The 22,277-nt window shown below is 35.5% G+C and overlaps 7 protein-coding genes across 10 annotated transcripts in view; 3 read left to right on the top strand and 4 right to left on the bottom strand.

Moving 5' to 3' along the window:
- Positions 1 to 6,900, top strand: part of LOC113504514 — a 29,685-nt gene extending 22,785 nt beyond the window's left edge. For 2 of the 3 annotated variants that reach the window (XM_026886860.1, XM_026886851.1), the window contains exons 2-7: positions 3,161 to 3,432; positions 3,959 to 3,988; positions 4,418 to 4,631; positions 5,484 to 5,630; positions 5,911 to 6,045; positions 6,272 to 6,900. In XM_026886860.1, coding sequence (XP_026742661.1) covers positions 3,168 to 3,432; positions 3,959 to 3,988; positions 4,418 to 4,631; positions 5,484 to 5,630; positions 5,911 to 6,045; positions 6,272 to 6,353 — 873 coding nt within the window. In that variant the 5' untranslated portion in view covers positions 3,161 to 3,167 and the 3' untranslated portion in view covers positions 6,354 to 6,900. The remainder of the gene's footprint in view (positions 1 to 3,160; positions 3,433 to 3,958; positions 3,989 to 4,417; positions 4,632 to 5,483; positions 5,631 to 5,910; positions 6,046 to 6,271) is intronic. The other variant, XM_026886869.1, reaches the window with a different exon arrangement.
- LOC113504470 lies at positions 748 to 3,135 on the bottom strand. The gene has a single exon (XM_026886771.1). It carries the CDS (start codon positions 2,932 to 2,934, stop codon positions 937 to 939), a length of 1,998 nt encoding a protein of 665 aa, XP_026742572.1. The 5' UTR covers positions 2,935 to 3,135; the 3' UTR covers positions 748 to 936.
- A 3-nt stretch (positions 6,901 to 6,903) lies between the features above and the next one.
- LOC113504553 lies at positions 6,904 to 7,942 on the top strand. The gene is made up of 3 exons (XM_026886915.1): positions 6,904 to 7,487; positions 7,566 to 7,676; positions 7,748 to 7,942. Exons 1-3 carry the CDS (start codon positions 7,479 to 7,481, stop codon positions 7,919 to 7,921), a joined length of 294 nt encoding a protein of 97 aa, XP_026742716.1. The 5' UTR covers positions 6,904 to 7,478; the 3' UTR covers positions 7,922 to 7,942.
- Positions 7,943 to 8,410: 468 nt separating this feature from the next.
- Positions 8,411 to 10,924, top strand: LOC113504497 (peptidyl-alpha-hydroxyglycine alpha-amidating lyase 2-like). Its single transcript, XM_026886827.1, has 5 exons — positions 8,411 to 8,557; positions 8,717 to 8,862; positions 8,933 to 9,131; positions 9,372 to 9,887; positions 10,107 to 10,924. Exons 1-5 carry the CDS (start codon positions 8,426 to 8,428, stop codon positions 10,224 to 10,226), a joined length of 1,113 nt encoding a protein of 370 aa, XP_026742628.1. The 5' UTR covers positions 8,411 to 8,425; the 3' UTR covers positions 10,227 to 10,924.
- Positions 10,925 to 11,286: 362 nt separating this feature from the next.
- LOC113504532 (vesicle transport protein USE1) lies at positions 11,287 to 14,588 on the bottom strand. Of its 2 annotated transcripts, none has more exons than XM_026886888.1 (6): positions 14,296 to 14,588; positions 13,969 to 14,065; positions 13,405 to 13,531; positions 12,746 to 12,948; positions 12,157 to 12,298; positions 11,287 to 11,795 (listed from the first exon to the last, which is right to left on the bottom strand). In XM_026886888.1, the coding sequence occupies exons 1-6, from the start codon at positions 14,481 to 14,483 to the stop codon at positions 11,749 to 11,751; spliced, it is 804 nt and encodes a 267-aa protein (XP_026742689.1). In that variant the 5' UTR covers positions 14,484 to 14,588; the 3' UTR covers positions 11,287 to 11,748. The 2 variants fall into 2 exon arrangements, with proteins under 2 accessions (XP_026742689.1, XP_026742681.1); XM_026886880.1 differs by having other exon boundaries at positions 12,746 to 12,951; positions 14,296 to 14,587.
- Positions 14,589 to 15,739: 1,151 nt separating this feature from the next.
- On the bottom strand, positions 15,740 to 17,643 carry LOC113504569 (proteasome subunit alpha type-4). Its single transcript, XM_026886940.1, has 6 exons — positions 17,518 to 17,643; positions 17,370 to 17,412; positions 16,960 to 17,289; positions 16,572 to 16,702; positions 16,172 to 16,295; positions 15,740 to 15,940 (listed from the first exon to the last, which is right to left on the bottom strand). The coding sequence occupies exons 1-6, from the start codon at positions 17,518 to 17,520 to the stop codon at positions 15,798 to 15,800; spliced, it is 774 nt and encodes a 257-aa protein (XP_026742741.1). The 5' UTR covers positions 17,521 to 17,643; the 3' UTR covers positions 15,740 to 15,797.
- A 1,126-nt stretch (positions 17,644 to 18,769) lies between these two features.
- LOC113504577 lies at positions 18,770 to 21,745 on the bottom strand. Its single transcript, XM_026886951.1, has 3 exons — positions 21,353 to 21,745; positions 20,293 to 20,485; positions 18,770 to 19,193 (listed from the first exon to the last, which is right to left on the bottom strand). Exons 1-3 carry the CDS (start codon positions 21,650 to 21,652, stop codon positions 18,895 to 18,897), a joined length of 792 nt encoding a protein of 263 aa, XP_026742752.1. The 5' UTR covers positions 21,653 to 21,745; the 3' UTR covers positions 18,770 to 18,894.
- Between the last annotated feature and the right edge of the window lie 532 nt (positions 21,746 to 22,277).

The following is a 22,277-nucleotide window of genomic DNA, read 5'->3' on the forward strand; positions in this document are numbered from 1 at the left end:
GCTAAAATTTGGTAAGAAAAAATGATTTCTTTAACCCTCAAGTGATCCAATGGGTATTAATTAGTTTGGTGAACCAATCATATTAGACAAATAACAAGTTTAATTCAACAGCCATTCAAAAACCATGAGCAACTCTAAGAAGGTTGGCAACGAAGTATTGGTCCGCGCTCATACAAGGAATATTAAGCACCAAATACGTTTATTAAGAATGGATAAGCTTGCAATAATTGCAAAATGTTTGCTTGACGTTTTACATATTACATTGTTTGCTAAGGTTACACATGCAAATAAACAATTTGCTCATAACCATAGCTTGGTCCCTGTAATTATGCAGGATGCAAATGATACGATCGCTAAGACTTAAGTAGTTTCTCCAATTGTTATACATGACTTAAAACTCAAAACGGTTGTTGAATTCGCACATACTGTTCAAGTAATTATCTTTAATGACACCTTTGTAAATAAATTGCTTGCAATTATCATAATATCGATTCGTATCGATGCGATACGTGATTCGATATAACATTTACAATCTTTGACAGGTTGCATGATACCAAATCATAATAAAGGTGTTATAGCACAATCGTTTCCATCAAAGTTGTTGTTGATTTATAATCGATTGTCACATTGGACTGGTTGTGCGACCTGCAGATCTGGTCTAGAATATTATGCGGGTTCAGGCAATCAACTTACTTGACCTGTATTACATACAATAAGTCGGACGCCTTAACAGGTTTGATCCTTGTCAAACATTACTAAGTATTCCCCGGGATTCTTACTTGTTTCTGAAGCTAGTTTCAAAAGAAGTTAGGTGAGAATATTTAGATTGAATGAAATTGAAATGTTTCTAACAGACATTTGAAAAAAATATACTTGGATATAATCAAAAACATATTTCGATTACATTAATTTAATGTAAAGTATATTTACCGTTATCTATTCTTCGTCTTTAAAGTATTTCTCATTGTAAACCTTTTTAAATTCGACTGCACACGGCGCTATGATTTCGTAAAAGATACGTGGTATATGTTCGTAAACAGCCTTATAACCATTGACAACTATTTTAAAAGTAAAATGGACAAGATCTTCAGATGGTTTTACTGATAAAAAATCTCTTGAACAAAATTTCACCGAGAATTGAACACTTCCTAGTGTAGGTACTAAGGTTTCCATTGGCTCCACATAGAACATTTTTTTCATCTTCGTCGTCAGTTTAATTTTAGCATAGCATGGGTACAGTTTGTGGTTATTGTAAACAACAAAATGATCTTCGCAGTAACCGTGTGATACTGGCGATGTAGACATGTCCAGAATAACAGGACGTATTTGTATCGGATGGGTCAAAATTTCGGCGAAAATTTTACAAGTTTCTGTAAAAATAACTTTTTCTGTTTCCGGATCAATAAATTGGAAATCATAGTAATACTGATGACAGCCGATACGTTCTATTTTACAGAAATATACAGGAATTTTCACTTTTGAATATGGCTCTAAGTATAAATACGTCGAGTCTAACATGTATGTGTCTAAAGCAAGCTGTATTATGTCACTGGCGATTATGGCAATGTCATCCACATAACTCATTGATTCAAACTCAGATTGCGTTACTTCGGTGTTAGCGGAAGATACTATTGTTTTGGCACCTATTTGCCGGTCCACTGTTCTTGCTGCTATACTCTCCGTCTTTGGCCCAGATGCTTCTAACGACATTCCACTATCAGGTTCAGCTGCTAAGTCAACTACTCTTTTCCTTATGTGTAGGTGGTAATAGAAGGGATCGTCGACGACTATTCTTATGATGCCCGATGAATAATTGTCGTCTCGTTTCATATGCCATGCGTAGACCGGTGGTATTTCTACAGTATCAGTAACGGACACTGATCTTTTAATTGTAAAAGCAGTAATTATCGGAATGTAAAAACTTTCCGCAGGTTCATTATTATAAACAATGCGACCAACTTTGAAATATAAGCTCGATTGGAAGTTTTTCTGGGTGTTAATATTGAATACGAATTTATATGTGACGGGTATTCCAGGAAAAAGTCGCTTTGGAATAACTGGTAGAAGTTTTGTTCTTTTGAAACGAGTAGTATCTGTAACACGTATGAATCGTATATGCATATAATCCGCTGAGCAATTTGTCACTGTGAATTTTATTATTTGTTGTTTTAGAGAATCTTTGGCAATGACTATTGTACTAGGAGTCGAAACGACTGATTTGGTTATCTTCAAATGATACATATCTTCCTGTTCTTTTTCTTCGTTTTCATCAATTTCAATAGTATCATTAAGAGGGGATTTATAGCTTAGACCGCTGAAGTTTGATTCAAGAGGCGAAAGTAACTTATGAGCGTTTGTATATATGACAGCAGGCAAATGAGATTCCGTCTGTGTGTCTACTTGTACCTCAGCACTGTTTTTAGTTCGCATAACTGAGGGTACAGGTTCATAACTGAGTTCAGGAGACCTATTCGACAAGTTTTCTGTATTTGGATGGAGATTTGGCGGTGCTGAATGTTCGCTTTTTTCTTCTTCTTCTTCTCCAAATTCTTCTTCTTCTTCTTCAGGTTGAGACAAAGATGTTACAATTATGGCGGAATCTAAAGAAACCTTGCGTTTCTTTAAATGGGCTTCTATTTGTTGCCATTTATTTCGTGTCCTACATAATCCTGCAGATAGTTCAAATGGTGATGGCCTGGTTGATTGCATTAATAACTTATCTATTATCATAGCCTTTCGCAACTTTGAATCTTGTATTTTTCGTCTGCAATCCGTAGAAGCAACGTGTAATCGTTGTACTATTTCCTCCCATCTAGGAAATGTTGTAAAATCTATCTTGAATTCTTTTTCCAAGTTTTCTAAAAATCGCTGCACGTTCAAGTTATAGTCATTGTGATCTCTTATACGTATATGGGTACAATTTGAAGATTGCATAATGAGTTGTTTTAGTTTCTGATAAGGTTAAAAATATTTGTGATTGCAGTTAGTTACCTCCGATTGACATTTGATTTGACGCATAGCACTGACGTTACCTATTGACCTCCTTATTTACACATTTCACTAAGGAAATTGTATATCTACAAAATAAACCTTAACCAAATTATTGCATAACATATGACCAAATTGTTTTTTTGCTTCAAAGTTTGTTTTCTTTGTGCAGGTAGGCGATGGATGCAACAGTTCCCCGTGTATTACTAAGCATAGCATTAGCGGCTTTGCTGCCAATGGCTTCGCTGCACAGCCAGGATGGAGTGGCCAAGGAAAACATACCGCACTCGCGACAGAAGAGGATACTCTGGATCACGAATGACGGCCGTTTGGCACTTCCTCCTGGTACTACCATGACTATCACCCCATCACTATCGATGCCGTTTGTGAGACATCCTCCGAAAGGATTCTTGTCTAATATGACTGTCAGTTTCCCGTTTACAAGTAAGTTGGTTTTTAATTTATGTTTGTTGACGATAAGAGCAGCCGGAGATGGCGATGGCGTGCAATTGGGGACGCCTACATCCAGCAGTGGATGAATATGGGCTGATGATGATGATTGACGAAACATATGAACGATCCACTTTTCCTTATTATTGCTTCAGTGTCTCATGAATGTTGTATTTCAGATACCTTGATATACGAATTGATGTATATTTCGTTTCCATAAATAGCCTTAGACTCATTTTATTTCTCTACGAAAGAAAAATCGTTTGGTTCAAAATTAAAAAATAAAATATTTTTATTGAATAAACATTAAAATACCCTAAACATACATATTATCTTTTAGAATAGAGTTATTATTATATTCAATACATACGCAGACCACCCAAACTTGCCCAGGATATTCACAAATATTCAAAAATCAAAACGCGTCGAATCGGTCTAGTCGTTCTCGCTTGAGTGATTGAGCGAGCCTACAGTATTTTCATACATTGATATTACTGATGTTGATCACGACGATTTTCAGGTAAAATGACATACGAAGTGGAGTTCAAAAGTCAGTATAATCAGGTCTAATAGAATCTGTAGAGATTCAGTAGCTAAAAGTAATTAGCTCTAACATAGAACCTGAGTTATTGTTTTAAATAGTAATGTGTGTAGTTTGTAAGACCCTTTCTTCTCTATAGTGTTGTTTCAGTATAAGTAGCTTTAGACTAGATAATATTAGGATTTTTGTAGTTAGTAGTATATATGTAAGTTTAGCCCAATGTAGTGTAGTAAAATATTTTGTGTATAATAGACAAACGGTAAGAGAAAAGTATGTAAGTCGAAATTTATCAAGTAAATCGTATTTCTTATAGTTAAAACTGTAAATAACGTTTATCTTATTTATTTAATAATAATAAAAAGTCTGGAATTATTATTATGAATAAGAAAATTTGTTAAGTCAAGGAAGTTACAAACTGATCTTTAACGTATTTTTCAGTTGATTTTGACAAACTCGGTTTAACGGACAATGAAAATCCTTATGGAGCATTTCCTCCAATCCTGGCCCGATCGATGGGCAGAGCTGCAGTTTCCATGATGGCCGACTACGTTGGACAGTACCTAGACAGGAGACGAGGCAAAAGGTCGACCACTGAAACTGTAGCTCCAGAGGTAGAAAAGGCAATTCTGGATAGAATGCACGGTGGAGAGAGGTAAAGTATAGAACAATATTCTCAACAATAAAATTTCTAGGTCTAATTTATTAATCTGATCCACCATTGTTAAACCAAGTTCCCAAGACAATAGGCCAATTACTCACGAACAGACGTCAAAAAGGCACAAAGATTTCAAAAGGGACAGAAGTAAAATGAATGTTAGTACTGAATAGACGGTCCGGACCACACACAAAAGCCGTTAGCACGTATTTCAGTGGCTCGGAAACCACGTGGAGGCTAGCAACAGTAGCGGTTAAGTTATTGGCCGTCACTTTCACCTTCACATCGATAAACACATCAGGAATTCCACTCACGAAGGATAGTTGGCAAACGACGCAGGAAGTTACTACGAAAAGATGTTTGAAATTCTTTAGGTGATTCGAAAACCGGCGCCAATTATGTAAGGAGAAGATAAATTAGTGGGGAATGGTGCACGATATTGTATCATTTGCGAACTAGATCTAGTGACTGGAATAACTAAACGATTCTGCTTCAACAATGGGGTGAAGCGAAAGTTTTTCTTCAGATAATATGAAATTATAGGAGCTGATAAATCTAGACATTACAGCATAACTTTATCGTTTGATGTCAGATTTTATACACAGTTATTTTCCTTATAAGCTGTTTATCGCGATGTAAACAAATTGGAATGTACGGCACCTAAAGCTTTCCTTGAAGATGATACAAGCTCGCATGTCGCTTCATATGCGTGACCGAGTGACCTATCAACCCAATCCCAAACCTGTTAAAGGTACAATTTTTCAAGACGGGTATCAAGAAACTCTCATACACGTAATTGTACATAAAATATGAGGATGAGGAAGTAATTGCATTTCTTTATAATTTCAGGGCAATATTGTATGGAATGGCAGAGGACTTGTTTGCTAACTTTGGGTTGTCAGGCAAAGAGTGCCTCTTGCGAGCTATTTGTGAAATACAATCGCATCCTCTTAAGAATTTTGGGTTTCTGGGCGAAATTATGAAACTATTCTTTACGTGAGTATTAATTTAAAATAATTAAACTAAATACCATTACAGCTTGAGATTTTTTCTGCCTATTTCAAATTTATACCGTTTTGCGGCCAAAAAGAGTAATTTTATCTAAATCGTGATCTAGCCGCTATCTCAACACCTAGTGATGATTTACCTACTCAATTAGTAGTCCAACCGTTAGTTAAACGACCTCACTATAAAATTAAGTTTTAATTAAACGTAATGGCATCATAATACATTTACTTGACTAATGAAATTTTTATTTGAACGTTAAAACTTTCAGTCCCAGTAAATCACCTTACGCGAGTTTGCTGGACGAATACGTTCAGGCTCAGAAGGCAGGAGAGGCCGGCGGCGAATGCTGGCCGTATTACCGGCTGTGTCCCAAGAGTATCTTCCAATCTTCAAACAAATATTCGTAAGTAATATTGCTTTGATAAACCTCTCGACTGGTTTCCATGAAACCTTTATTAAATGTATATCCCTAGAGTATTATTGTATTATCTTGTAGGATAACAATTATTCCAAGAATCAATCTAATCTCTTAACATAATATTTGATATGATTTTGTCCACTGAAACAGTTTTTGTCCTATCTGTACTAGATAGGTCTAAAATTGGCTAAAAACAAACACAACTTTACAGGAAAGAAGCAGAAGAAATCCATAGGCGGCAAGAACATGTGAACGTGGAAGAAAACAAAATAGAAGACGTACAGGCGATGTAGAAGAATTCAGTGACGTCATGACACTCGAGGCTTGGCTCATAGAGCCAATAACAATCCCAAATGTAGTGGTAGTTCCGACCAAAGCTCATTGTAATTAGACTTTTACTAAATATTTATTTATTTTTATTACTAAGTGCCATCTTTTCCATTAGAACTTGCGTTGTCTCTGCAATCAGGCGTTCTGTGATTGGATAGTACCTAGCACCACATCTTACAGTATGACTGTTGAAAATGTAGAAGAGAGTGGCAGCAAGATTACAACAGTCATACTTACTCGGTAAGGTTTAATTAAAAAGTTATCGAATTCGAAAAGTTTAATCGAAAACTTTTTCACAGAACGTTTGACTCCTATCCAAACTTGTTCTTAATGAATTATTTATTATCCTTGATTTTTCTTAGTTTTTAATTATTCTTTGTTGTTTTTCCACGTCTTTGTTTCACTGTTATATAGTTAGGAAACACGTGAGTCTAAAGTAGCTAGTGATTAAAGAAATGTATTTATAGTTGTAAGTGCTATTTTTATTTTTATTAAAAATTGAAAAGGTTTTAAGTCTCGTTTTACCTTTTTTTATAAGAAAATATCCTGCGCTATGTAAAGCTCGTGAAACACCTCTAGTCGTAAGGTTCTGTCGCCCCTTTAGACTATGTTTGTTAAGACAGTGTACAAGTGTTGCATAATTGTGTAGGCTAGGTACTTATGCTGTGTTTTTAACTAAATTCGTATTCTGTTTTAAGTTATATTATTACGTGAGTTATAAATTCGAAATCCAATAGGTATCTATTTAGATGACCCCACGAAGTGCTCGTAACTATAATGTTTATCATCCAGATATTCAGATAGCCGACTACTTCAAGAAAGTTTCCCTTCAGTATAAACAATAAGACACAATTTAAAAACAAGAAGTATTATCTCCAATAACTAGATTAAAACGTAACCAATGCTTCGCCAACGAACGCCAAAATCAATAAAAAGGGGATATCGGAGCCGCGACTACGCGTTTTAATAATAAATACCGATAAGGCACAGTCACAACCCTAGTCGGAAACTAAAAGCTCCGACAGGGGGCGTGGAAATGAAAGGTTACTCCGACCCGATAATTTTCTATTTTTGGACCAAAACCTGCTATGATTAAGGTAAGATCAACAAAAGGCCGTGAACGATGTGATTATAACTGTGTTTGTGTGTGTTGTGTAAGAATATAAACGTTTCAGGCGCAATATGTAATGTTCGTGCTAATTCTTATGTTAAGTGCAATGTTGGAAACTGCATCGATAACGAAACGAAGTTACTCGGACCAGTCAGTCAGGGGATATATCACTGAAGTGAGTATTTCGATGCTACAATCTGTTTGTGTTGTAAATTGCGAGGCGTTAATCAATAAAACTTGTTGTAGAGAACATGCTGGTGGAATGAAGTTTGCAAGGAAGAGTTCCAAACATTATTTCGATGTAAATGCCCTTCGTGGTCTTACTGTCGCAGCCCAGGACGATATTATAATGCGGTGTGCTCGATGACAGAGACCGGCTACATATGGGACCAGCCTAACTCGGAATGGCGCGGACAATAGCACAACTAATATTCTCAACTTATTCACAAATATGATTGTAACACATGCAGCGTTCTAGCTTGTTACGGTAGATATAAGTCTCTACAAAATTCTGAAATCTGTAATGTGCCAAATTCTTACAACGACTCTAATTTGAGACTGATTCAGTATAAAATGAAATCAAATTTCGCCTTCTATTTTCATATTTAGCCTAAGATATGCACCTCGATTCGTTTGTTTTAACACACCGTAGATCACTGTGAATTTAAATGTGCGGCGCGTATCTTGACCAATTTTGTTGAATACACTTGTTCGAGTTATGTGAAAAATAAATCTATGTTTATTCGATATTTATGATTTTCATTTCTCGGTTCGTAATTTTGACCTTGAGAACGAAAGAGAAGCCGTAACAGATCGCGCATGCGTAAATCTCGTTGACTTAGAACGAATAATCAATAGGCGAAGTAAGCAGCATTGGATTCTAACAATACGTAGACCACAACAAATATAGTGACGAATATCAAAATGCTGTCGGCACTGGTGATAGTTTTCGCATTTACGGGGATCCATTGTGAACCAGAAACAGTGAGAGAAAACTTTGATTACTTTAGTTACGGTACTAACGAAGATATACTGAAGAACTTGGATCTTCATTTGGTGAGTGAACAACCATTTAATTCAGGAAGTCGTTAAGACAGACCTTGACGGAGACCATCAAACAAATTTTTCCTACTTTATCGGTCAAGGAGAATAAAAAATATTGTTTAATAAAACCAGGGTAAACGTAAGCAATTAAATCTGGTATTGAATTTACAGCCGAAAGATGAGATTGTGCTGAGACCCCAGGAAGTCAAAGACTGGCCTCAACAGTCACTTAACGTAGGCCAGATAACGGCTGTATCAATCAACTCTTTGGGGCAACCCTTAATATTCCATAGGGCCGAAAGAGTATGGGAGGAAAGGTACGTAGTTTCTAATCAAAAATTAACCAAAAACTTGAATATTTTTAGTAACACAGTAAATTTTTCGCAGCTCATTCAACGAATCCAACGTTTATCAGAATTTGGACAAGGGTCCCATTATAGAAGATACGATCTTAGTTCTGGATCCTCACACTGGATCCGTCTTGCACAGCTGGGGGGCGTATGCCTTTTACATGCCACATGGACTCACAGTAGACCACCATGATAATGTTTGGGTCACTGATGTTGCTAAGCATCAAGTGTTCAAGGTAAGGTCTTTTTTATGTTACTTTTTAAATTAAAGATGACTGATTCTGTGCCGAAATGAATAATCTGTATTGCGTATTAAACATAATTTTATACTGGGAAAAAATGGAAACAAAGTATTTGAAACTGTAGTTTTCGAGTTAAGCGTAATCAATTTTTTCGAAGGTACAGACCCCAAATTGATTTTGTTAGTGCTTGGGTCTCGAGAACAATATTCACATTCTTTTTTTCGTTAATTGCAGTACATTCCTAACAACCATAAATACCCGAGCTTGACGATCGGCGAGGCCTTCACGGCTGGCTACCCTTACCGTCGCCGTGTGTTGCTCTGCATGCCTACATCAGTCGCCGTGGCCACCACCGGCGAAATATTTGTCGCTGACGGCTATTGCAACAACCAAATACTCAAGTTCAACGCTGCAGGGAAACTCCTATTAGCTATACCCTCGTACTCAGATACGCTGACCTTGAACCTACCACACAGCGTTACATTACTGGAACATTTGGATGTCGTATGTGTCGCAGATAGAGAGAACATGAGGATCGTATGCCCAAAAGCTGGATTGAAGAGTTATATTAAGATGTTGGAACCTGCCACTGTTATTGAGGACCCTACTTTGGGCAGGGTGTTCGCTGTAGCGTCTCATGGTGATACGATCTATGCGGTGAATGGCCCGACGTCCCAAAACATTGCTGTCCGAGGTTTTACTGTCAATGCCCTATACGGAAATATCTTGGATACTTGGGAACCTACCACTGTGAGTTTATTTCATGTTTTTATAGATTCAATTATTTTGCAATATATCGCTCAGCGATCTGATTGACAATGATGTAGGTATGTTTGTGTAGAATTTTGACTCTCTTGCAACTGTTATTCGATGAGTTGATTGAGACAAACTTCCGGAATTTAAAATCCATCTATTATTTTAATATGAGCTAATATTATTTTTTAAGTGGATAATAATTCTTTTTTTTAGGGATTCACGAATCCTCATTCATTGGCAGTGACAAGAAACGGATCACACCTCTACGTCACCGAAATTGGACCCAACAAGATCTGGAAGTTCGAATTGACAGATGTCTACGATAAAAAGTAACCGTCTATTGCCATAGATAAATAAAACTATAATCGTTATTCAAAGTATAAATAGTGAAATTGCTTGACGGTGAATAAAATTCGCCAATTTAGGAAGAGGAAACGAAAAATTTTGATTGAAAAGTATAGGCGTTAGTTAAATGTTTGTAAAGACAATTATGGGGATATACCAATATAACCTGGTAGTCAACAGTCCTAGTCAAAGTAATTGTTCTTAAAGCTTCGATAGCTCACCTGCCCTTGTTTAATCATAGAGCGATACTTGCTTAACTATAACCCTATATAAATTGAATATTTAAAGGTTCCTGCCTCGACGGCTCATTGAAACGAGAAATGTATATTGATAGCTAGTTGTAAAGCGAATATTTTAATATTGGGATAAAGGGCCAAGAAATGTAATCACGCACAGACAAATAAAGTCGTTTGATTGGATTGGACGTTACTAAAAACAGCGTTCAAGACAGCGTTCGTAATAAAATGAAATACCGATATATATTTTCATAATATAATGTAACTTGTCTTCACTAAATAAAATATTAATTTATCTTTAACGCAATTCTAGTAGTTATTTAGTAATGTAGTAAGTATTAATTGGACCAATAATTGGCATGTTCAAACGAAGTTTAATCAGTATATCAATTCGGTAGCAATGATAATATAATAAAGTGAAAAAATATAGTATTCATTGATGAAATTAAATTACTTTGTTTTATTTGCAAGGTTTACTTAATCGATTAAGAAAAGTCCTTGGAAAAGTCCCCTTAATTAAAATAAAATAATTAAGATCGTAATTAAGCTTTGCTCAGTACTCGAGCCTGTACAGATAATTTGCAATAAAATAGGATTGCGACTTTTAATTGTGATAGATGCTGGATCACCGGGATCACTCAAGTTGGATCAAACTGCACACGGTGCGCTATTTGATGAATATTGGTTAAGTAGTTTCGGAGTCGGTCAGTCATATCGGTCAAACACCATATGTTAAGATTTTTTTAATTATCACGATATCAATGTTTATAAATAGCCAGGTACATACATGTTGCATAAATATAAACATGAAACACTTTTAGAATTCTTTATTTGATTTCTTCCATAAATAAATTACATAAGATAATATACACACCTACATTATAATACAACAATAATTCAATTCTGTACACATTAGGTAGGAATGAAACAGGGATGTTACTATCGGATATCCGAAATAAAAAGCAATCCGCAACCCCGGAATCGATATAAAAGTTTCAAATATTTTCGGAGAGGATTGGAAACTTAGTCACACTCAAGGCTCACACTCAAAGCCATTTAACATGCCTTGAAAAGATTTTGATTTCGGATATTTCGGTTCAGGATTATCCTTGACCGAAATATCCGAAACAAACGGATATTCATAGGTATTTATAAAAATATAAATATCTGTATCAGAAATCGAATTTACATATCCATAACATCCCTGGAATGAAACGAAGACATATTGAGTATTTAGGACTCTCCATCTCCTTATCAAGTTTATTATACATACCTTAGGTTACAACTCTTTTCTTCATTACTTTCATAAAGAGCACCATATCTGTGAAAAAAAAGCATTTTTTTTATATTTTACTTGTATACTAGGAAAGTCTTCTTCATATGTTTTATAATTTAAATATTAATACTGCTTTCCTCTTTATTACTTAGAGAAACTTATCCAACCTTTTTGATAAGACGTTATACATTACACGAAAGTAAAGTAGCACTAAGGAATTAAATCTTAACCTTCAAGTGGGATTATATATCGCCTCTTTTACATGTTTTTTTTTTGAGTTATTAAAGTCGGAATTTCAGGAGAAGAAACAAACTTAGAGGTTGGTATCTATTTAAAGTCTACACAATCGTTTAAATACGAGTGAATAAACGAACATAGGGTCAGGTAACTAGGATGAATATCTTACTTATAAATATGACCATGACGATAGCGAGCATGATCCACAGCCAGCACTTCCAGGCACTTTTACTGTGCTCCTGCAAGCGATCCGACTCCACTTTCAATGAAGACAAGTTACGGTCGGTGAGGTCCGATGATTTCTTCAAAGCCTGGAAATAGGGAAACAAAATTATAATGAAAACTTCAAAGTTGGGTAATCCTGTTTTTTATGATGAAAACTGACTAATATCTATTTTGTTATGATATTAACTACACTAAAGTAACCATTGTGAGGATGATTCATATTAAGTTATGCAACGTTTTACTGATGCCTATTTATCGGGATTGCCGTCTAATTTCGAATACAAGCGGACTCTTTAATCATGAACTGACGCAGCCGTTGCGTCATTTATATTTCATACTGTCTGTAGAGGTTTTGTCTTCGTAAATGAAGACAAAACCTCTACAGACAGCAGTAAGAACATTGAAAATCTGACAGGCAAATTGCCTGTGCAACACAGGAGTAGTTTGTTCAAGCCTTCACAGCAGTGAGAGGAGAGTGCACACTCAAAAGCATAATTAGTATAAATAATGTAACAAACTATATCCATATTTACCTCAGTATCCCCTTTAATGATAGTACTGGCGATCTGCGACTGTTCCTTCAGACTCTTGGTGAGCATCACCATGTTCTCTGCCACCTTCTCCTGCATGTTCTGATGGTATTTGAGGAGGGAGTCGATATCCTCCTGACTGCTACTGTTACTTGTAAAGTTTGGAGCTTTAATTATATTGCGTTTTCGTAACGCATCGTCGCTGTCTTCTGAAACAATGTTTTAAGTAAGTGGATTTTTCGATAAGGAACAATTGAGTCTATAGTTTTACATGAATACACATAGTAGCTTTGAGAAGCAATAAAGCCAATTTGAAGATTTTCGAATTTACTTAAAAGTGCTGCTGTTGCAGCAACCACTATACAAGACATTTTAAAGCTTATATTGTAAATCAATTCAAATCAACCACCTTTCACCCGTTCCTGTCTGCACTAGCAATGGTATTATTATACAAACTTAATTACAGGCCTTCTTTTTCATTACCATTAGCATGATATTTACGTAATTATAACTGGAGATGATTTTTACTGAATTTAACACTAACAAATCTTAGTTCCACAGGCTACACAGCAGTACCTAGTTTTCTTTTACTCCCGTGCTTAATAGTATAAGCATAGTAATAGTCATAAGATTTCATAAACATCTAAGTCAGTTCTACTAACCTAATCCAAACAATTCTGTCCTTAATTCAACTCCATACTTGACCCTTGTCTTCTGATGTATCTCTTGAGCTGATGCATCTGCAGACATAGTGGCCGCACCATGTGATAGTTGCTGTACTGCTTCCAACTAGAAAAATATAAAACAAATAATTAAACAATTGACAAATTAAAAACTAATACAAATTAGTGATAAAACTAAATTGATGTTTTAAATTACCAGACAGCTATGTTACAAATCTTTTTAATATAATCTACATGAGTTAAAAGTTTACCGGCTTAAAATTCAATTAAGTAATTAAGTATTCCACATTTCTAAATTTCCATACAAAACAAAATTATGAACCAATGGTCCTTTTGGTTGTTAACAACAATAATTTGTCAGTGATTAAGGGATTATTTACTAATTTATATTATTTTCTTGTAGTTGTCTAAAACATGCACATATGTAGGTTTAATTAAAAAAAGCTATTTAGACTGTAAAAGAATTATTCAATAGTTAATAAGCAATATATTATTTGAGTAATAAAATAATTCTAGTATAGTAAAGGTGTTTTAACTACCTACTTTTTCACTAGGGCTGTTCAATGAAGCTGTATGGACAATGCCTTTTAAGAATGAAGCTCTCTTGGAATACTCAGCCAGCACAGTTTTTGATGGCTTGCTGAAATATAAATACCCATATTAGATTCCAAAGGAAAGTAGAGAAGTTGGATGTTGTCATGTCAAGTGATCATGATCTGATCTTAAGTTCAACGTCGATTTACACGGTAGTGGATCTGGTACGTTCTAGTAAGAGTAATTTGGACTGTTGTACCTGTTTGTAAATCATTTGGTAAATCACTTGTCGACTGTTGCTAGCCAATATTCCTACTAATCTCAGAAGATACTTACTCAGGACCAGTCTTTAGTTCAGTGATCATTTCACTTAAAGACTCGACATATTTCTTGAGTCTCCAATTATTATCAATAGATTCTTGTTTTGCAATGAGCTCGCATTTATTCAGCAGCTGCCTAACATTCATCTCAAGTCTAGATTTCTCTGGGACTGTAATAGCCGGTCTAACCCTTTCTGCAGTCATTTTGATGATTAAGTTAATTTGCAGCTATTTAGCAACGAAATGTAATTATTAATTGGATTTCTAAATAGAAATTATGGAAAAATATTTTTATTGACAATCACAATATCGATTTGATGATGATGACGTTTGACAGATCTTCGTTGTCAGATTATTGTTGCCACTTAATTGGCAGAAAATATTTTATTTACGCTTAAAGTATGAAAAGCCGGCAGGCTACACTTTGTTTAGTTTCATCACCAATCGTAATATCTTCGTGTTTATGAAGCCAGCATATTAGAAATTAAAATGCAAAGGTGCATATAAAACCTAATCGATATCTCAATTCCTCTGAGTAGTTATGAAGATGTGGGGTAGGATTTTTACAAATCGTTTAATTAGAGTTATCGTAATATAGAAGTAAATAAATAATATAAATTATATTGCAAAGCCAGGCCTTGCTACCGCGCAATAATATTTATTTTGCTGTAAAACAATGATACCTCATAAGATAATCACTGAATTTGTATAGAATGAAGGACAACTTTGTCTAAATTTGAATACCTACTTGATAAGATTTTTTCTTCTTTTTTCTCTAGCACACCGTGTCGCACTGCTGGGCAAAGGCCCCCCCAAATCCTTAAACGATTCTCTTTTTTGGGCCGCATGGAACCAGCCTGCGCGGTAAGCATTGAGGTCGCCTCGACACTGCTTCCTAGGTCACCCACGACGACGCCGTCCATCTGCTGGCTCCCATAGTGTGGTGACTTGGTAAGATTACCGATTATTATTTATTTTGGTAAGGTTTAACATACTTATAAAGAGCCTTCAAAAGTAGGAGTTTAGAATTTTTATAATCGGACCATAAGTACCTGTGATTAGCGCGTTAAAGCAAGCAAACTCCACAGCCTTATAACATTAATAAAGATAACGACAAGATTTCAAAATATCAACTATTCATCTGAATGTACAAGTTGCTGACGATAGTAGAAACTTTTTTTTTTTAAATGAATCATTTAATTATTTCTATGCCTCTTGTATAAGGATTGCAAAACAAAGTAGTAGGATAGGCACCTATAACACAGAAATCTAATAGTTGTATCTTGAGGGTTTCTCAATCACACAAGTCGCATGCACAAAGACACCCACAGTCACAACAAGCATTTTTGGATTACACAAGTACTTGACCAACGGGCTTGGCGTGGTGATCTCTACATTCGGCTATCCGTGCAGTCTACTTTCATATCATATTCCTTTTTGTCAAAAATAAAATACAAGTATATTGTAAAATATTTAATGTACCAATATGAGAAAACTTATTTCAACCAGGTGTAAAGATTACGACTTTGCGGGTTGTTTCTTGGCTGCTTCGGCTTCAGCCTCGCTCTTCTCAAAGTCACCAATCAGCTTCTCAACCTCAGTGCTTGATAAGACTCGGATGATTGTCTTGTCGTCTTTGCGCGTTAGAGTTGCCATTTCAACTGTAAGGCGAAAATAATTAATTTCAAACTTCTGCATCAAAATTATCAAAAGATATTTAAGGGTGAAGACACCGACTCCTGTTACAGGCTTTAAGTCTGGCACAGGCGTCAGGATTCCATTTATGCTGAACTGTTTTTTTTTTACAGAGAAAGATCTGAGTTTTCAGGGTATCCACACAAAACATTAAAATTAAAAATAAATTTATTATGAATAATGTTTGCAAGACATACCTTTCTCTGGTGTCAGTTTAGTCATGTCCAAAGTCTTGCTAAGTACTTTGATGGCCAGTGCTTGTGCCTCGGCAAGGGTGGTTTCATTTTCCTTGTATTCTTGTTTTAAACTGGATACAGCAGCCTGCAATTTAAAATCATGACCAATACAATCAAACTACTGTTTTATCTTTCACATACTTTTTCTAATCATAATATTAAAAAAAGTTAATTATAGCTGTATTATGTACATAACACTAACATGATATGTGTTTGTGACAGTACAATCAAAACTTCAATACATAGACACTTGTTAAAAGACCCAAAACTGTCAACTGTGGACCATTACAGCTGATAATGTTGATAACATTGTTTTAAGGCTAACCTAACCATTAAAGAAAAAAACTCTGATTGTACTTACAGCACTGTTATTACCAATGCAGGTCGCCTTCCATCCACCATAGTTACCGCTGGGGTCTGACTGGTAGAGCTGGTAACCATAGTGCTTGTCCCAACCCATGTACAAGATGGACACACCAAAAGGTCTCTTCCCTGGTGATGAAATAATAAGAGTGAGACATAAAGTTAGTTCACTAAAATTGAAGCTCTTTAAGTACATTAAAGACAAAATGACAATACTAACATAGTTTAGAGTGTACTAAATAGAATCATTATCATCATTAGCCCATAATTGTAAACTGCTGGATATAGGCCTCCCCTATTGCACATCAGCAAGATCTATCTTTGGCTAAATAGAAAAGACAATGCCTTATTGCTTTTCAATCCTAAGTATAGCAGTGTTATCTTACCTCCGTACTGTGTGTAAGCTTGCTTGACATCACATAGCCAAGACACAAGTTGTTCACAGGGGATAGACTCTCCATACTGCAGCAGGTATCTCTGGGCAATGAGTCTCAGCTCGTTTGTCAGTACATTAGCGTCTGAAGTGATGCCAGCTACTGAGCACACCATGTCATCATTGAGCTTGTAGATTTTCTCTGAGAAGAACACCTCATCAAGGAGTTTGTTTGTGTTCCTGCGCTCAGCAGCCAGCAGAATACCGTCGGTAGCCAGAATACCTAGACATGTACCCGCATGACTGATCGCTTCCATAGCGTATTCGACCTGGTAAAGCCGACCTACAACACAAAATCACTTTTATTAAACATTTCTAAATTGTAATAAGAGATAAAACAAAAAAGAATGTACTTATATTTACCTTCCGGCGAGAAAATGGTTGTACGAGTATCATAACGCCGAGCCTGTTAAAAAAATATTATTATGAATCTGAATGACCAAGCAAGATTACTAACCTATGCTTAGCGTATTTTACGCTGAAATTAAAATTTAATCGTACTTGAACTTACCATATTTATGAGTAATAATTATTATTTAGCGGAATAATGTAATAAAACTATGATATTTCAATAATTTCTCGTGTTTTAGAAACGAAATGCAACTTTGCCGGACAATCCGACAACTATTTACGATGACATTGACATTTCCACAAAAGCGTGTTCCAGAGCAACGCTTCATACTTTTGTAGTACAAGTTGTTATTATTCGTTGAACAGTCAAGTGTGAAAGAGAAAGCGATATAATACATGCTAAAAAACTTCATTATACATATTAAGCGGCAATGACAACTAATTTTTGATGATACTCATATTGCTTCACAATAATTGCCATATTTAAAAATACATTTATGTTTTAAAATAATATATTCATTAATTTTTTACTAAAATTAAATTAAAACAGATCTCTTAACAAATTATAATTTTTTAATACATGGAAATAAAGTTGTTGGAGCTTTATATTGATTTTTTTAATATTACTATGCTAATAAAGGGCTATCAAAAGGACAGCAAACAACTGCCACTATAGGAGCACTTTCAACGTTAGTTTATTTTTGCTTCAGAATGAAAACGTAAAATGCCATTGATTAGGATTTTACGATAGTAAAATTTGATTTATATCATTTCCATACCCAGTCATTCTCGTACCACTTACGTTCTTCGATTTCTTAAAAGTTTCAGTCAGGCTCCAAAAGATATTGGAGAACATTAATTCAAGAGCTTATTTACTTACTGTATTTTGTGTACCTACTGTGTAGACTTTCTGACTTTCACATAATATTCATGTCAGTATGAAGAAGGGCTCATGTAGAGATACCTATGGGACGGTATTTGACATAGCCAGTACAGGATATAGGTCAGTTAAAAAAAAACAATTCATAATATAAACATTTATTACTTAAATATAATAACACTCATACATGCATGTATTAGGTTACTAGACTTAATATTATTATAAGAAAATAACAATACAAGTAACTAATAACGAACAATTATTAAATATAAACTTAAATATGGCGCCTATCTTATTTGTTTAAGTATTAATTACAGATAATACCAAAAAAGTGTCGTTCTTAAGTCAATTAATTAAATACTTACATACGAATCAAAAGTCATTTAGGGTTGGTTTATACGTAACGTTCAAGTTACGCATAAAAACCTGCTTTTGCAAGCACGCGTTTTCTCACACACTGAATGATATTTTTTATTAAATGTATTTTTTTGTATGGCGATATGATTATGAATTAAAATATTTAATGATTTAGTTTTTCCATGGCGCAGTATTATAAACATAGGATTTGAAATAGGTATCTACTAATAGGTTACGGGTAAACGTGTTCAAAAATTACGCATTGCTGTCATCGTCAGGCGGGCCCTGTAATTTCATTAGTCACATTGAGTTTCTTGTGGTCGAAACCAAATCGTAGATTGGTTGAACCAATACGTAGAATAGGATCATCATTGTGAAAACCATGAGCGCTGTTGACAGTCCGCCTTGGGGTGCACTGAAGTAGTCCATGTGGAAACCCATTGCTATGGAGATAAGGCCCATGGAGACAGCAAAAAGTCCGACTGCCAAGTGCACGATCTTGACGGGCCCGCTTTTGACCATCAAGCGCACTTTAGCGGAGAAGAGCGCAGCGATGCCTGTTAGGAAACTTATTAACGAGAAAGCCAGCGCTATGACACCTGAAAAAGAAAAGAAATAGGTTTAGGAGTACCAAATTTCTTAGATACGTAAATGCTAATATGCAAAGCAATAGAAATGAATTCGGAACATTTATAGGCGCTGTTATGTTAACACTCGTAAAGAATTTTAGTAATTTCCAGTTGACTTATGAAGTGTGTGTCAAGATAATGTAAACCATTTTATCGTAGAAATCGTCAATATGATGACATCTTAGATATCTTAAATATAATATTTTTACAACTTGTGTTAGAAATTATTTATGTTTATTTATCTAATAATGATTTGTCAATGACTCTGCTGCTACTGCTTGTATATGTACCTATTGCTACTAGTATCTACATTTCAGATACAATGAGATTTTCATTGATTGAATATTGATAGAAGGGTAAGTAGGAGCATCCTTGGCGTAGTCTATCGCTTTTACGACAGCGGTCAAAAACTGGACGAGTACCTAAAGGTCTCCTAAAGGTATTTACAAAAGGTAAACCCTCCTTAATTCATAGACGAGGCCTATGGGAGGGTTTACTTTTTGTAATTTTGAGATAATCGCTTCAAAAGTGTGTAAATAAGGTTGAAACTATGGCCAATAACTGTAACTGCTTCTCATCTCGGCACTAGTAAATATTATCATTTGCCCAGAATACTCACAAAATGTTGTACCTACCTATATTGTAGCTATCGATGAAGATAACAAGATAGATATCGAGATAGACGTTAAGAAATAGTTCGCAATGCTATAGCACACCTTGGAAGTGGCGAATCATATTATGCAAGGTCTACCAGAAATATACTTAAGTCTAAATAATGATAATATGAAACCAGCTAATATACGTCCCACAGCTGGGCACCGGCCTCTTCCCGTGAGGAGGACGAGGTGTGCAGAAATTTGCAAAAATATTAACTTACTTAACAATTTAAGTATAACAAAGATATTATACTAAGTACGTCTAATAATTTGAGAATATTTTTAACTAGAACTCTCTAATTCTGAGTAAAGGTTTTTTTGCTATCAGCACTATTTATATACACTTTGACCATTGAGCTAGTCACCCAGCCAGATAAACTCCAAATCTTAAAGAGAAATACGAGTATACTCACCACAGATGCCATGAGCGCTAGAGACAACCATATCGACTTCTGCTAATCCGAGGAAAGTGCCAGCTATCACGAAAATGGATCCGATGAGTTGGAGGCAACCGTGTACTATCCGTTTTGAATCTTTCGACATTTGGAAGGACCAGGAGTTGTGTCTGTGCAGCGTTAATATTGCCTCCACCAGGAACAGTTGGTACTGAAAAGACGTTTGATGAGTTTAACTGCTAGTTCCGTTTTTAATGCTTTGTTGGATTTAGCTGGTTGTGTTGTAAAACATAGGATAGAACTTGACTTATAAAAGACGTGACTTATGAAATTCATTTGTCTATTATTAAAAAAAACATATGTGGGAGAGCTGTGTGTCTCGTAGGATATAAACGCGATACTAAACTGTGACCAAACAGTCATTCCTGTAAAGGTACTCATGGGAGTGACTTATCACTTAAGAGGAACAGACAAATTTTTGGTATTCCAACAAAATACGGTCCTCAAGAGATGTTAGTTGTTATATTCACAAGGGATGCCATGACATAATTTCAGCGATTGTTTGAAAGGCAGTCCTGAGATCCATATTATTTATCCACAATACTTAAGCTTATTAAGTAAAAAAATGTATATATCATGAATACACTTGAACAGGCCTTCAGAAAAGTCTATTTAGCATCATAGTAGATAAGAGAAGACAGGTGTGCGTAAACCCTTGTAGGAGATACGCTTGTTCAGATAACTGCTTTGTTTAATCCGAATTTTGCTAACGCTGACTTTGCTAAAAAACATATGTGGAAAAATTAAAAACACATTTTCAATGTGCCTTAGAATCAAGATGCTCGGAAATACCATCGTGGTTATTATTACGGTATGAGGTGTTTATGCTAACCTAAGTATGTACATAGTTTAGGTGTATGCTTTTTGATATATTTGATTGATTACTGAGAATATCGTTATAAATACCACCAACCAATCTCTCAAAATTCAGTTTCTTTCCACGTCTTTATAGCGTAATCGGGTTTTTATACATCATCAATTAAAGAAGAATTAGTGTACTGATTAAATTAGTACTTACGCCTGTTCCAGCAAAAATGATATGCAGTTGCAGATTGCTGATAGATCCATTAGGAGCCGAGGTCAGAGCGAAGTGCCACATACAAAACACAACTATAGCTATCTGCATGTGGTGAAGGAGGTTGAACAGCTGGCAGAGCGCCCGCCACGCAGACTCCCACGACGAGTCGAAGGCTTCACCACTTTCCTCATCGTACGCAGTCGGGGCCCGCGTCAGTTCCGCTTGGTAAGGAACATGCTCCCGAACCTCGTACATCTCCACCTTCTCCACCGACTGCCGGCTAGTACTCGGTCTATCCATCCTAATTCACCCACCAATTAACCCTCAACTAACTATCCCGCACGGACACGCGGTCACATAGAGCCCTGTCGATTTAGGAACTAAAGTATTATTTGAAGATAGCGATACTCTTGCGAGATAAAGAGAAAATTCAATTGATAGATATATCGTGGTCCAGTTGACAGTTTCAATATTACGATCTTGCGTAACTTTCTGATAATATGAGATAAGTTATATGCTAGATAATACATTTTATCTTGCTCATTCTTTTTGGAATGTCGAAACTTTTGCAGATGTTTTATGGAGCGGTGGTTCAATAGGTAAGTAATGGCGTTGTAGTGACCTACTTATGGAGAAGTGGTTTTAATGGTTACAAATCAGTAATTTGTCCTAGGTACAGTTGCAATTGAATTCCAAATCTACGTGATATGTAGGCAGTTGGAGGCGACTGAAAATCGAATATTTTGCAACATCCAAAAAAAAAATCTCTTTTACAATAGGGTAAATTGAGTACAGGCCGTCAACAGGTTTAATTTCTTGACTGTGACAGTGTGTTAGTCTTAAAGTATGAAGTGTTTGAATGTGTCATTAATTTGTATGTAGTTACGTCAAAATTGTTTCAGCAATCAGTTGCCTATGTCAAACT

The sequence above is a fragment of the Trichoplusia ni genome, chromosome 2 (genome assembly GCF_003590095.1).
Source record: "Trichoplusia ni isolate ovarian cell line Hi5 chromosome 2, tn1, whole genome shotgun sequence".
NCBI lineage: Eukaryota > Metazoa > Arthropoda > Insecta > Lepidoptera > Noctuidae > Trichoplusia > Trichoplusia ni.

Excerpts from the sequence above, each read along its gene's own strand:
- LOC113504470 (XM_026886771.1), bottom strand. The coding sequence starts at position 2,934 with ATGCAATCTTCAAATTGTACCCATATACGTATAAGAGATCACAATGAC.
- LOC113504553 (XM_026886915.1), top strand. Across the intron at positions 7,677-7,747 it reads TCAGGGGATATATCACTGAA|AGAACATGCTGGTGGAATGA; the intron begins GTGAGTATTTCG and ends AACTTGTTGTAG.
- LOC113504497 (XM_026886827.1), top strand. The coding sequence starts at position 8,426 with ATGCTGTCGGCACTGGTGATAGTTTTCGCATTTACGGGGATCCATTGT. Across the intron at positions 8,863-8,932 it reads GAAAGAGTATGGGAGGAAAG|CTCATTCAACGAATCCAACG; the intron begins GTACGTAGTTTC and ends AATTTTTCGCAG. Across the intron at positions 9,132-9,371 it reads CTAAGCATCAAGTGTTCAAG|TACATTCCTAACAACCATAA; the intron begins GTAAGGTCTTTT and ends CGTTAATTGCAG.
- LOC113504532 (XM_026886880.1), bottom strand. The coding sequence starts at position 14,483 with ATGACTGCAGAAAGGGTTAGACCGGCTATTACAGTCCCAGAGAAATCT. Across the intron at positions 14,066-14,295 it reads GAACTAAAGACTGGTCCTGA|CAAGCCATCAAAAACTGTGC; the intron begins GTAAGTATCTTC and ends TTTATATTTCAG. Across the intron at positions 11,796-12,156 it reads CGTCATGGTCATATTTATAA|ATATGGTGCTCTTTATGAAA; the intron begins GTAAGATATTCA and ends TTTTTTTCACAG.
- LOC113504569 (XM_026886940.1), bottom strand. Across the intron at positions 16,703-16,959 it reads AGCTTACACACAGTACGGAG|GGAAGAGACCTTTTGGTGTG; the intron begins GTAAGATAACAC and ends TTTCATCACCAG. Across the intron at positions 16,296-16,571 it reads GCATTGGTAATAACAGTGCT|GCTGCTGTATCCAGTTTAAA; the intron begins GTAAGTACAATC and ends TTTAAATTGCAG.
- LOC113504577 (XM_026886951.1), bottom strand. The coding sequence starts at position 21,652 with ATGGATAGACCGAGTACTAGCCGGCAGTCGGTGGAGAAGGTGGAGATG. Across the intron at positions 20,486-21,352 it reads TCATTTTTGCTGGAACAGGC|TACCAACTGTTCCTGGTGGA; the intron begins GTAAGTACTAAT and ends ACGTCTTTTCAG. Across the intron at positions 19,194-20,292 it reads TAGCGCTCATGGCATCTGTG|GTGTCATAGCGCTGGCTTTC; the intron begins GTGAGTATACTC and ends TTTCTTTTTCAG.